At 41.2% G+C, this 14397-nt stretch overlaps 1 protein-coding gene across 1 annotated transcript in view; it reads left to right on the forward strand.

Annotated features, from left to right (window-relative positions):
- The window catches only part of MARCHF10 (membrane associated ring-CH-type finger 10), a 156030-nt gene that overhangs the window by 94574 nt on the left and 47059 nt on the right, over positions 1-14397 (forward strand). The window contains exon 3 of the mRNA XM_029912232.1: positions 775-930. Coding sequence (XP_029768092.1) covers positions 775-930 — 156 coding nt within the window. The remainder of the gene's footprint in view (positions 1-774; positions 931-14397) is intronic.

Genomic DNA, 14397 nt, shown 5'->3' on the forward strand with positions numbered 1-14397 from the left:
ATACCTACCCCAAGGGCTAGGAGGAGAGGGTTGCAGAAACCACTGTTCCAGGCCTACACCATCTGGGGATTCCAGCTTTTTAGGGGGAATCCTTGGGCAGCAGGATCCATTGGCTCTGTGGCCATTCCATACTGGCAGACGAGGGTAAAGTAGTAAAGTGTTCTGAGTTCAAGGGATTTGGCTGTGGGATCAGACTAATTGGTCTGACCCCTTTGCAAGCACACTACAAAACCCTCCTCTCTGACACAAGCATTTCCACAGTAACCAGAAGGATGATGATTAAAAAACCCCAAACCTTTCATTTCCCCCAAAGGAGCCTCTTTAACTAGTGAGGGGAGAGGAGCAGAAATCTCTGTGAAATCCATTAAGTACCTCACCCTGCACATTTAATTTACTTGGGAAGTGCTTTGATTCTGTGGTGATGGGCGTTATAGAAAATCCTAAAATAGATGAGTGCATGTGTGTGGGGAACGGGACATAGGAACACATACACACACAGAGTCTGATGAGCTGCTGCACAGTTTATTAGTTGTTTACATTTACCAGGATTATTGACGCACCAAGTCAGGTAATTATTCCGATTAGTGTTAGGCTTAGACAGTCAATAGGTTAATTCTTTCATCCTATGATGTATTTTGTGACAGGTGTGAGTACAGAACAATTGGAGATGAGATTGTCTTGTCCAGGTGGACTGTAGCTAGAAGTAAGACTCAAGTTATTCAGAAGTAAAAATCTCTCTCTTATTCCAGACAAAGAATGTGTTTTGTTCCTTAGGCTTGCCTGAGAAGACAGGAGCAGAATAGAGAACAGACTGAGAAGAAACGAGAGCAACATGCCAGGCAAGAACAGAGACAGAAAACCCTATCTTCCATCTATGCTACACGCAGTTATGAAAGACCATGGATATCAGGCATACCAGTTACCAGACAGGTACTTAAACTATAGGTCACCCAGGGTTTGATAATTTAAAAGATAAAGTCAAGTGGAACAGAATATTGTTACAGGGTAATGGTCTCCTGCTGCTGCATAAAATTCCAAGGAGAAAGGGAAGCAGTTAATAAGAAATGATTGGTGAGGAACAGCCAAAATATTTACTTTTACATTGAGCCTATGAGTGTTGCATTCCAGTTACTTTATTTTTTTCTGTCAAATTATGGACTTACATGTAATCATTTTTTAAGAGGGATGCTGGGCAAGATAAGTAACATTTACTCACTGTTCCATTTCAGAATAACTACATTTTTTTTAAATGTGATAGTGAATTTAATGGCAGTATTCAGGAGATTTTCAGTAAACTGAACGTTAAATTCTCCCATCAGATCCGTGTCTGTGGAATCTTTCCATACTTCAAACAGTGAGCCAAATCCTTGATCCTGACAAAGCAGCAGCTTTGGTAAATACAGCAGCACAAAGGAGCTTTAAAGCTCGCCTAATGGGCCAGCTAGGTATTGCCTTAGTACAGGATATCTCCAGCACTCACCGTGGCCCCTTAGACCAGCCCTGAGGCTGCTTGACCCCACCAAGCTCAGGGAATTGAGGAGAGCAACTGTGGTATAAAGCCACCTTTACCAGCATTTAGGGGCCTGCAATGTGCACTGTTCACCCCAACCCAAGGATCAAGACCGCTGTTTCTGTTATCTCTGCAGTACAGGCTTGGAACTAACTGATCACCAGAGGGGGGATGGCTTTGATCTGGCTTGAGCATGTTGTTTCTAGCATGACACACCTAAAATCTAAAATCCCAATATTTGTTTAAATGGTGCCGTTTGGGTGAAAAAAGTATGACAGTGGAATAACAGTACACTGCAGCCTCCTCTAATGTGGAACCGGTGACTCAGCAGATGGATGGTTACCAGGGACAGGTTCTCTCACTAGGGAAAGAACAAATACTTTATGTGGATTCAGTTTTTTCACACATAAATTAACATTTTAAGTTCTGGACTCTACAGACCTATTAGACAACATGTATACATTTTGACTTGTGTATCAACTGTTTGGCTTGTACACAAATATAGTCAGTAATTGCCATGGTGACTGTGAAGCTGAAGGATGCCCAACTCCCAGGCAGGTGAAGAGGAGCTGCTGAAGGGCCAGGGAGCTGCAGATAGATGCCGTGCCAGGGATGGAGTATGGATTTGTCAATTCTTGATTCAAAAACTTTAAAAAATATATACTATTAACCTTTTAAAATATATCAACATGGAATAGAGATTAAAAAACATAGGTACATAGGAACTGATGAACTGGATCGGACCCAAGGACCATCTAGTTTAGTATCTGTCTCTGACAGTGGTTAATCCTAGCTGCTTTGGAGGAAGGTGCAAAAAACTGCAGTAAGCAAATATGGGATATGTGCTCCCAGGAAAAGTTTCCTCCAGCTCTGAAACACGATGGTTTATATCCCTTCCAAAATTATTGTTTTGATTTATTTTAACATTTACCGTTATGTGACATAAAAAACCCCAGCTGTACTATAGGGTCTCATTATAAACACTGTATAACTGCATACAGGATTTGGCAAAGCACGACGTAGCTTTTTCAACGTTTATTGGATGTAGAGCTCCTGCTAACAGTTCCCCAGACTTTACTGTCTCTCAGACTATAACTCTCTAAGATGGGATAAGTAAATTTGTCATGTGAACACAAGATCCCTTTCACGCACAATCATCATCCTGGGTTCCCCCCGAGATCATGGGGTGAGTATATGTCTCCAGGTTATGTCCTGCTTGAACCTTACCTGCCTGTGCTTACTGTTGGTAGTGGCCCTGCAGAGACTCTCAGAGCTCAATTAATCTCTTCAATACCCAGCAGGGCTCTCTTTGCAGCCTCCATGACATAATGGTGATAGAGCCAGGGCAATAGTGCCTGTACGGGGAGGTTTTCAAAAGCATTTGGAGCCCTGAACATAGCTTTATTTGACTGTAAATCAAAGAGAAAAACCCAAAGTTTTTCACCAAACTGAGAGATCCAGTGCCTTTCCTTCCATTTTATTCCTGGCAGAGACAAATGAAAAGATCACAGCAGAATGGGCCACAGTGATAATAGTTGCTTCTGACTGTGATGATGCTGTGGTTCTTGAACTTAAGCCAAATACAGATACCACCTGTGGTGGTGCTGTCTCAAGTCAGAGACTTTTTCTGATACAGGGGCACGTAGTCCTCCCAAACTCCAACTTGCTATGTCTAGCAGCCTGGAAGTTGAGAAGGAGGAATTGATCTCCCTGAGATACTCACAAAAAAAAAGTCAATGAAATGCTCCTGTCTCCCAGGAAGAAGTCAACAAACTCAGCGCATAGAAAATATGGGCAAAAATCATATATTGGTGTTACAAATAACATACATGAGCTCAATCAACAAAAATTAACTCCATGTTGAAGTTTTTGCAGTTCAGCTTGCCTATGGGTAGTAGATCAAACACTCGCAAAAAACATGTTTCAGCCATCTCAAACACGGTCAGCTGCAAAAGACCTTGGCTGATCACTGGACCACAACGCATATGTATATTAATTCCTGAGGGTGGCATCATCATCATCATCATTCACAGATTCCCCTCGTGGATCCCTAATGTAAGCACTGAAAACCCCTCCTTTTGAGCCATCGAAGTCATAGAATCATAAGGTTAGACGGGACTGCAAGGATCATCTAGTCTAACCCCCTGCCGAGATGCAGGACTTCTTGTGTCTAAACCATCCAATACAGATGGCTCTCCAGCTTCCTTTTGAAAACCTCCAATGAAGAAGCTTCCACAGCCTCCCAAGGCAGGCTGTTCCATTCCATTAATATTGTTCTTACAGTTAGGAAGTTTTTCCTGAGATTTAATCTAAATCTGCTATGCTGGAGTTTGAACCCACTGCCTCTTGTCCTGCCCTCTGTGGCAAAAGAGAATCACTTTTCTCCATCTTTTTTGTGGCAGACTTTCAAGTGTCCAAAGACTGCTATTATATCCCTCCTTAATTTCCTCTTTTCCAAACTAAACATACCCATTTCCTTCAGCCTTTGTTTATATGGCTTGCATTCCGTCCCTTTGATCATGTTTGTTCCTCGCCTCTGGATCCTTTCCAGTTTCTCTACATCCTTTCTATACTTTGGTGACCTTAATTGGACACAGTTCTCCAGCTGAGGCCTAACTAGCGCTGAGTAGAGCAGTACTATCACCTCCTGTGACTTGCATGCTATGCCTCTGTTAATGAAACCTAAAACTGCATCGCATTGCTGACTCATGTTGAGGCTGTGATCCACCACAACTCCCAGATCCTTCTCAGCAGTGCTGCTGCCAAGCCAGTTTTCCCTCATTCTGTATTTGTGCATTTGGTTTTTGTCTTTATTGAATTTCATTTTGTTGTCTATAGCCCAGTTCTCCAATTTATCAAGATCCCTCTGATTTTTAGCTCTATCCTCCAAAGTATTGGCAACCCATCCTAGTTTTGTGTCATCTGCAAACTTGTTCAGTATGCATTCCGTAGCTATATCCAGGTCATTAATAAAGATATTAAACAACACTGAACACAGAACAGTTCCCTGTGGAACCCACTTGAAACCTCACTCCAATCCAACATCATTCCATTAATAGTTATTCTTTGTTTGTGGATGTTTAACTAATTATGTATTCACTTAATGGCAGTTCTATCGAGCCTGCATTTCTGCATTACTTATCAAAATGTCATGTGGAACTGTGTCAAAACCCTTGGTGACGTCCAGGTATAATTATGTCCATTGCATTCCCTCATCCACAAAATCAGTTACCCTGTCAAAGAAGGAAATCAAGCTGGTTTGGCATGATTTGTTCTTGGTAAAGCTATATTGTCTGCAAGTGATTATCCCTTCATCCTCCAGGTTTTCGCAAATTGAATGTTTTATACATTGCTGTAGTAGCTTCCCAGGTAGCAAGGTCAGGCTGACTGGTCTATAGTTTCCCAGCTCTTCCTTTCCCCCCTTTTTAAAGATGGGTACTATGTTAGCCCTTCTCCAGTCTTCCAGGACCTCTCCTATCATCCATGAGTTTGTAAATATTATTGCCAGTGGCTCCAAGATTTCTTCAGCTAATTACTTCAGTACTCTCGGGTGAATAGCATCCAGCCCCACTAATTTGAATTCATTCAAATTGGTCAGAAGATCTCTGACATGTTCTTTACTTATCCTGATCTGCATCCCTTCCCCTTTATTGTCTATAGTAACTTCAATAACAGTCATCCGCTCACATATTTTTTGTGAGAAGACTGAAGCAAAGTAGGCATTGAGCCCCTCTGCCTCCCTATCATGTTCTGTTACCAGCTCACCTTCTCCATTGAGCAGCAGACCCACGCTGTTCTTGATTTTTCTTTTTTGTCTGACCTCCTCCTTTTTTCCCATACCTATCCTTTCAGAACAAGCTACATCCCTCAATGATGGTACTCTAATCATGGGAGTTGTCCCACCAAGTCTCTGTGATGCCAATTAAGTCAATTTTCTTCATATACCATGACTTCCAGTTCATACTACTTGTTCCGCATTCTCCTGGAATTTGTATACAGGCATTGAAGATATTTTGCAGACTGCCCTGTTGCTTTTCTTTTTACCTTTTTACTGCAGTTGTGATTTCTAGACCCTTCTCCAGAAATTAGCCTCCTTCTCTTGTCTGCATTACTTGAACCTAGATGCACGTTGGCTGGATTTTTGTTACTATCCCCAATAGGAGCTAGTTTAAAGCTCTCCTTATCAGGTTAGCCAGATGATGTCCAGAGATGTTCTTCCTGGTATTTGATAGATGGAGCCCCACCCAGCACAGTAATCCTCTTTCCTGGAACATCAGCTCATTGCCGAAGAAGACAAAATCCTCTTGCCGACACCACCTGCGTAGCCACGCATTTACTTCCACAATTCGATGGTTCATACTCAGGCCTTTTCCTTCAACAAGTGCCCCAAACTCTTTTATCCTTCTTCCCAAAGCCACATAGTCTGCAGAGATCCGCTCAAGGTCATTCTTTGCAGTATCGTTGGTGCCCACATGGATAAGTAGGAAGGGGTAGTGGTCTGAGGGATTGATGAATCTCAGCAGACTCTCAGTCACATCCTGAATTCTAGCTCAGGCAAGCAGCACACTTCTTGGGATTTGTGGTCCGGACAGCTGATGGATGACTCTGTCCCCCTTAGGAGGGAGTCCCCGAGCACCACCACTCTTCTCCTCTTGGGAGTGGTGGTCATGGAACCCCCATCTCTAGGACAATGCATCCCATGTCTTCCGGTCAACGGGGTATCCTTCTGATCCCTTGCCTCAGATGACTCTTCCAAGACATTCTCAGCAGTAGTACATGTGCAGATAGCCTGAAAGCGGTTGCTTACCTCCATATTACCTCCATATACCCTGCGTTGGGGGTATATTGGTTGACCTCCTCCTCCTGGAGGACACATGCTCTCAACTTTCTTCCTTGTTCTTCAGTCCCCCCTGCACTGCCCTCTCTGATTCTTCAGCATGCTGTGCCCACAGTACCAAATCCTGACTTCTGTCTAGGAAATCTACATTTTCTCTGATGCAACGCAGGGTTGTTACTTGGGTCTCTAGTCCTTTATCCTTTTCTTCCAGCAATGGAGGTCAGTGTCTCTGTGCTTTCTCACATTCAGTCTCCTTTGCTGTCAACTCCAGGAGGAGAGTTTCAGAAATAGGTGCATTATACAGGAAGCTATAGTACTGCACCTTTCATCAGAGTAAGATCATTCTCAGAACTGATGCTTTTCATAGCAAATGTTCATTTGTTTCCCATAACACAATTTAGTGGTACTGCTGTAATTCTGTCTGAGTCCCAAGTACCCAAGGAGACCAAGTAGTATATTCTAGACATTAGCGGGGCAATCAAAATATATATCAGCATCGCACTGAGGTCTAAAGAAAGGCAACATCCCTTCCAGTGCTTTACCAGCCAGCAATCCAGAGCAGGGGAAAAGGCCCTTAAAAGCCTCCATAAGAAAACGTGATTAAGAGATGCATCTAAGACTTGCAAAGCTAATGAGGTAGCCCCACTTGTTGATATCACTATACATTTAATCAGAAGAACAGCATATATGTAGCCAGACAGGTCGAATGCATCATACAAGAAAATGTGTAAGTTGACAACTTGGTCTTCAGTACACTTACTCAAGACATTACAAAGTAGACATCCTGTCCTCTGCATATTCAAGCTTTGGCAGGAAAGTTCTACAAGTGTTATCTCAGTAACACATCATACCCCTAAGGTTTGCAATAAATGTGTTAGTTATCTAATTAGCACCCCTTCCTCTTTGGGAATGTCTGCATTGCCATGTAAGCCCAGGGTTAGTACAACTCAAGTTAGCAGACCCTGGGGTTGTTACCCTAGGGCTAGAGTGTCTACACTCATTTGTAAGCCCAGGTTAGGAATTGTTGAATCCTGGGTCCCAACCTGGGGCACCAGCATCTACACTGCATTATGTATGTCTGAGTCCCACCACCCATATCCGAGATTTCCTAATCTCTTCCCCACCCCCACAAAAAAATTGGCCATTGTAGCCCTTTTTTCTTGTTGCAGCATGGGAAAAGCTGACTGTCCACTAAACTTGATAGTCCGTAGGACAAAGAAAGTCAGCCCATGGGATTGTGGGGTACTTTTGGTGGATTCCCAGAGCACAAGTCTGGAAGGGCTGCATCTACACAACAAAACAATAGGGCTTGGACCCTGAGTCCCAGCTTAATTTAGGCTCAGACCTTCCACCCCCCGGGGGTCCTGGGACCAAGCCCTGGGGTTAGGGTGATTTGTATGTAGATGGAAGGGGAGTTAGGCTTGGTCCCGAGTTCAAACCTTGCGCTTACACTGCAGCATAGACATATCTTTAGGACCACTAAACAATCACTGCTCAGAGCATCCCTTGCAAAAATTGCTGGACATGCAATGGTCTAGAAAAGAAAAAAAAATTATTCTTACCTGTGAATTTATTGTCTTGGTCCCCACAATCCTTCAGTTTGACCCATTTAGGGAGGATTACATGTGAGGGATTATAGAACAATCAGTTAATTTTCTAAAGTTTATCAAAGACGCTTTTGCAAGTGTAATCTCAGTTTTACATGAATAAATACTATTGCTACCTTAAAATTTTGTTCTGAAAACTATCAACTATGGGTAGGGCTTCCAAAAGATGGGACCCAAGCCCAGTGTCAGAGATCTGCTCTTCCTCCAAGCTCCTAAAAGACAAAGGAAAACCCACTCTAAAGACTATTGGACATGAAATGCTTAAGAAGGGAAATAACCACTGAGAATACTTTTTTCTTTCTGTGCTCTAAACAGACCTTGTCCTGTAGGAGGTCAGATATGGAAGGATTCTACCAAGGCAAAAGTGAGGACTAGAGAGTAAATCCCATATTCTCTTCTGGGGTTGATTCCATTCTCAAATCATGTCATTACATTCACATCCCAGTCACTCCCTGATACGTATGCTGTTGGTAAATGTAGAGCTAAGCAGATACTACCGGTATTATTCTGAGCTGGGGAGCATTCAGACTGTCCTGTTCTGTGAACAAAGTGCTCTGACTTTTGGACTCAGCTAGAGCTCAAACTTTGCAGTCAAGGCATGTTTTGTCTGGGTGTGCCTGACTCTCCTCCTTCCTATATATATTTTTTTTAAGGTGACAAAATGTTTCTGTAGTAACAGTGTTATGTTTAGGATACATATTTCTGGTGTGATTTGATCACACTGCTCACTCACCACGGTCTATTCTACAGAGATGGTTATACGGCCTTATCTCTGTATTATATGAGCACTTTCAAGTAGTACATTGAGCAAAATGACCAATATTTGTCACATGTGGTTCATTCTTTTTCTCATCCTCGCCCCAGGAGGAGAATTGTATGTGCAGCGTAATGTGTTGATTTAATTTTTTAGTTTTTAATGTCCATGCTACTATGTGTTTATACAGGAAAAGGTGAGGTCAAAGAAGCATGCCTTGCCCTTAGAGTGGAAGGTGGTGAGGATTTATGGTTGTCTTTAGTTCCTGCTTTGTTCCACAGTCTTGGACTGGACCCTGAGAAAATTCTGTCTCCTTGGAGTTAACTTTGAAAGTTACACTTTGTGCTTTTTCTGTTGTATGAGCCTCCGGCTAATACTCCTACACCCTTTCCCTGAATTTGAGAATCTCCAAGAGTGGGAATCGATTATAATTTGAACTTTTGGAGACAGACTTAACTATGCTTCAGATGCTTCCCAGGTAGGCTGATGTTCTTTGCATAGTATATTCAGATGAGGGAACAAGTAAGGCAATGAGTCTGTGTTTAGTAGACAGAACAAGGTTCACTGAAAACACCATGCATGAAGCTAACTATTGGTATGGTATTTAGTCATGTAAAACTGAGATTATACCTACAGGTTTCAGAGTAGCAGCCGTGTTAGTCTGTATCCGCAAAAAGAACAGGAGTACTTGTGGCACCTTAGAGACTAACAAATTTGCATATTAATCCAAGCTCAGCAGTTTCTCGTTTGAAGCTTCAAAAACAGACTTCAACGAGAAACTGCTGAGCTTGAATTAATATGCAAACTAGATACCATTAACTTGGGTTTGAATAGAGACTGGGAGTGGCTGGGTCATTACACATATGGAATCTATTTCCCCATGTTAAGTATCCTCACATCTTCTTGTCAACTGTCTAAAATGGGCCATCTTGATTATCACTACAAAAGTTTTTTTTCTCCTGCTGCTAATACCTAATTTTAATTAATTAGCCTCTTACAGTTGGTATGGCTACTTCCATCTTTTCATGTTCTCTGTATGAATATATATTTCTTACTATATGTTCCATTTTATGCATCTGATGAAGTGGGCCGTAGGCCACGAAAGCTTATGCTCAAATAAATTTGTTAGACTCTAAGGTGCCACAAGGACTCCTGTTCTTTTTGAGATTACACTTGCAAAAGTGTCTTTATAAATGTTAGAAAATTAACTGATTGTTCTATTATTCCTCACATGTAGTCCTCCCTATTGGTTGAACACTGAGCATCTGTGTGAGTAGCGTGACTTTAGAAATACTCTCATAGCTCAGTTCCCATTGAAGACACAGAAGGTATTCAAACTGATTTCTTTTGTTCTAGTTGCATGCGGCAATCTACAGACAACTTGTATTTAGGCTCAAGTCACTAGATTTAATCAAAAAAGAACAAGGAAGTCAAAATCCTCAAATAAAATGTGAGAATTATTCTCATAAAGGCACTAATCTTGATGAAGACTATTTTGAGTCAATGATAATAGCTTGTTTTGGTTAGATCAGTTTTTTTCTGAAAATCTCATTTCTTTTGGTTAAACATTCAAACTTCCCCTTTTTATTTTATAGAATTGTACTAAACAGAGTGCAGTCTCTGAGGGAATCATTGTATTGAGTAAAAACAACGAGGAGTCCTTGTGGTATCTTAGAGACTAACAAATTTATTTGGGCATAAGCTTTCGTGGGCTACAACCCACTTCATCAGATGCATGGAGTGGAAAATACAGGAGCAGGTATAAATACATGAAAAGATGTGAGTTGCCTTACCAAGTGTGAGGACAGTCTAATGAGACAATTCAATTAACAGCAAGATACCAAGGGAGGAAAAAAAACTTTTGAAGTGGTAAGAAAGTGGCCCATTTCAGACTGTTGACAAGAAGGTGTGAGTAACAGTAGGGGGAAATTAGTATTGGGGAAATTAGGTTTAGGTTTTGTAATGACCCAACCACTCCCAGTCTTTATTCAGGCCTAATTTGATGGTGTCCAGTTTGCAAATTAATTCCAGTTCTGCAGTTTCACTTTGGAGTCTATTTTTAAAGTTTTGTTGTTGAAGAATTGCCACTTTTAGGTCTGTTATTGGATGACCAGGGAGACTGAAGTGTTCTCCTACTCGTTTTTGAATGTTATGATTCCTGATGTCAGATTTGTGTCCATTTATTCTTTTGCGTAGAGACCGTCCGGTTTGGCCAATATACATGACAGAGGGGCATTTCTGGCACATGATGGCATATATCACATTGGTAGATGTGCAGGTGAACGAGCCCCTGATGGTGTGGCTGATGTGGTTAGATCCTATGATGGTGTCCCTTGAATAGATATGTGGACAGAGTTGGCCCCGGGGTTTGTTGCAGGGTTTGGTTCCTGGGTTGGTGTTTTTGTTGTGTGGTGTGTAGTTGCTGGTGAGTATTTGCTTCAGGTTGGGGGGCTGTCTGTAAGCAAGAACTGGCTTGTCCCCCAAGGTCTGTGAGAGTGAGGGATCGTCCTTCAGGATAGGTTGTAGATCCTTGATGATGCGCTGGAGAGGTTTTAGTTGGGGGCTGTAGGTGACGGCTAGTGGCGTTCTGTTACTTTCTTTGTTCCTTTTCTTTCTTCCCTTGGTATCCTGTTGTTAATTGAATTGTTTCGTTAGACTGTCCTCACACTTGGTAAGGCAACTCACATCTTTTTAAGTATTTATACCTGCTCCTGTATTTTCCATTCCATGCATCTGATGAAGTGGGTTCTAGCCCACGAAAGCTCATGCCCAAATAAATTTGTTCGTCTCTAAGGTGCCACAAGGACTCCTCATTGTTTTTGCTGATACAGACTAACATGGCTACCACTCTGAAACCTGTCACATTGTATTGAGTGAACTTAATGATCATGAAAGTGAGGGAACCGGACTTAGTATGGGCTAACTCTATGCAGGCTTCCCTGCACTGCCCAATCCAAGTACTACATTACCATTTGTTGAGCAGGGACTGCCAGCCTAGTCACATTTCACAGTGGTTTTATGATCTGAATAAATGGAAACTCGGCCTAGACTCTCAAACTCATTTTCACTTCCAATTGAAGGGTGAGTAAGAACTGGTGTGGAGTGAATCTCACAAGGTTCGTTTCAGATAAGCCATAAGACCTTTGTATTTTTATTTGAATAGATCAGAATCTTTTGAGGCAACAAAAGATTGGCTGCTGCAGATTTCAGTTATTATACTGGATATTTCCATTACATTTATGCAGCTGTTCATTGTGTAAATATCTGAAATCAAAGTTTACACTACAGATTTTTTTTTATTTGTGGGACGTTGAACAGTTGGGTGATTATTCAGTAGTTTTCATTAATTAATACACAGTTCCATGAGAAAAATTCATGTGCATTTAATGAGTTTTTCTCAAGTACTGAACTAATTCACCAGCATGCAAATGAACAAAGCTGTCTACTGATTTATCTTCTCTACAGTATGTGTAGTTTTTTTAACTTCTTACATACAGTATTTGTCAATGCATTTATTACGCTGCTTTGAAAGTGAAATAAGCCTGTTTTATATTTTAGTTTTATCCAAACTTTATAATAATATCCATCTCCTGCTAGCTGAATCAAAGTTCATACATTTGTATTTCAGACCCTAGTGCAGACTATGTTCATGCTCTTGCTTGTTCTTATGTTTGCCTCCTCTTCTATCTCCCATATGTAATGTTTGTTTCCATGAAGTCATATTTCATATCTCTATCTTTATAATCTACATATCTGATGAAACAGTGGGAAGGCGATAGGGATTTTTCCCTATTCAGGAGAATAATTGGCTAATTTGTATTGGAATATAAGAATCAACTGAGATTTAGGGTTTTATTTACAAACAACACTTCCTTTAGATTTGGTTTTATTTGCTGCTGAAATTTTAAAACCTTCACCTAAACAGAGCACTAAAACTAAAATAAATCTCTTCAGGAGACAGATTCTTTTTTGGTGTCCTAGTATTAGACTTTTGAAAATTGTGTTTATGCTTTTCATTCCAGATTGAAAACTCAGTGGAATTAAAATAGTGAAACTAAGTATGTTAAAATAGACAATGAGATTAGAAGAATTTACACACTTTATGGTCTCCGTTTGTATAAACATACAAAACCATCAAAGTAAAAGAAAGGAAATTACAATGTTTGTGAGAAAATAATCAGTCACTTCAAAGCTGAATATTGTGGCTTTTTTAATGTAATCTATGCATGCAAAAGAATTATTTGTATTCATTAGCTGAAGTTTGCAGATTGAGCTAGTTACTGAGCATAAATATTATTTTTTAAACAACTGCATAAAAGCTAACTTTTATCCAACTTCTTCCTCCCTGTAATGTTCCAAACTTGCACCCTGTGCTAAAATAATTTGGACTGAACTTCTGTGACCATTCAAAATGTAATGCTTGTTGCATTGTAACAGCACTTCTGTTTTGAAAGCAGCCTCCCCAAAAACATATGTGGCCTCCCACATAAGTACTGCCTACTGATAAATGTGTTTAACAGTGAGAATTCCTAGGATGCCTAAATCTAAAAGCGATGGGGCAGACTGAGAACTTAGTTTCAGAGTGGTAGCTGTGTTCGTCTAGATCATCTTATTTGGGCATAAGCTTTTGTGGGCTAGAACCCACTTCATCAGATGCATGGAGTGGAAAATACAGGAGCAGGTATAAATACATGAAAGGATGGGAGTTGCCTTACAAAGTGTGAGGTCAGTCTAATGAGACAATTAAATTAACAGTAGGATACCAAGGGAGGAAAAATAACTTTTGAAGTGGTAATGAGAGTGGCCCTGACCCATTTAGTCTGGCACTGACCCATTTAAGTTTGTATCTCAACACCATGATTCAGCACTGCAGCCTATAATTACCCACCAATATCTGTTACTAAAGACCACTTTAACATAAAAGATAAAGGCACAAAAATATCCAGTGGCAGGAAGTAGAAGCTAAAACAATTCAAACTTGAAATAAGGTGCAAATGTTTAATGGTGAGGGTAATTAACCATTGGAGCAGCTTGCGACCAATGTGGTAAATGCTCCATCACTCTAAGTCTCTAAATCCAAGTTGGAAGTCTTTCTAAAAGATACACTGTCATTTACTGGGCTCAATGCAGGAATCACTGCGTGAACGTCTGTGGCCCTGGCGTAGGGCATGCCTCCCCTGTAGCACCTTCTGCTCAGTTAATACAGAGCTGCATATACTCCCTGTCTCAGTTTCCCTTCTCAGGAAGCCAGTAATTCCACTTCAGGCACTCTTGACATTTGATTCAATAGCACCCTTCTTAGGACTTGTTTATTACAAAGGCTCCTACAAAAGGGGCCCTAAGAAAAAGTCACAAACAATTTACTTCTGGTTTTTTGGGTTCCTCTGAAACCTGCCTTCTATGTTCTGTTCCCCTCAGCATTCTCTCTCGGTCTTTAAGTCTCTCTTTATGGCAGGCACTCCAGCTTTCCTCCTGGAGCTAGGTTGCAATTTATCTCTTGCAGCTGGCCCCACATTCAGAGGACTGGCAGCCTTCTGCTGGTGTCTGGTCTCTGCTAATTCAGGACCCTGCAGGAGTCTTCTTACTCCTTTCAGGGTCTGCAGACATCTACCCTGTGATGAAGGAGGAGGCAGCATTTATGGTGGTCCCCTTCTCTCAACTCATCCTCAATTGGTTGGGAGATAGGGGA

Source organism: Terrapene carolina, unplaced genomic scaffold, assembly GCF_002925995.2.
Source record: "Terrapene carolina triunguis isolate 2854851 unplaced genomic scaffold, T_m_triunguis-2.0 Scaffold193, whole genome shotgun sequence".
Taxonomy (NCBI): Eukaryota; Metazoa; Chordata; order Testudines; family Emydidae; genus Terrapene; species Terrapene triunguis.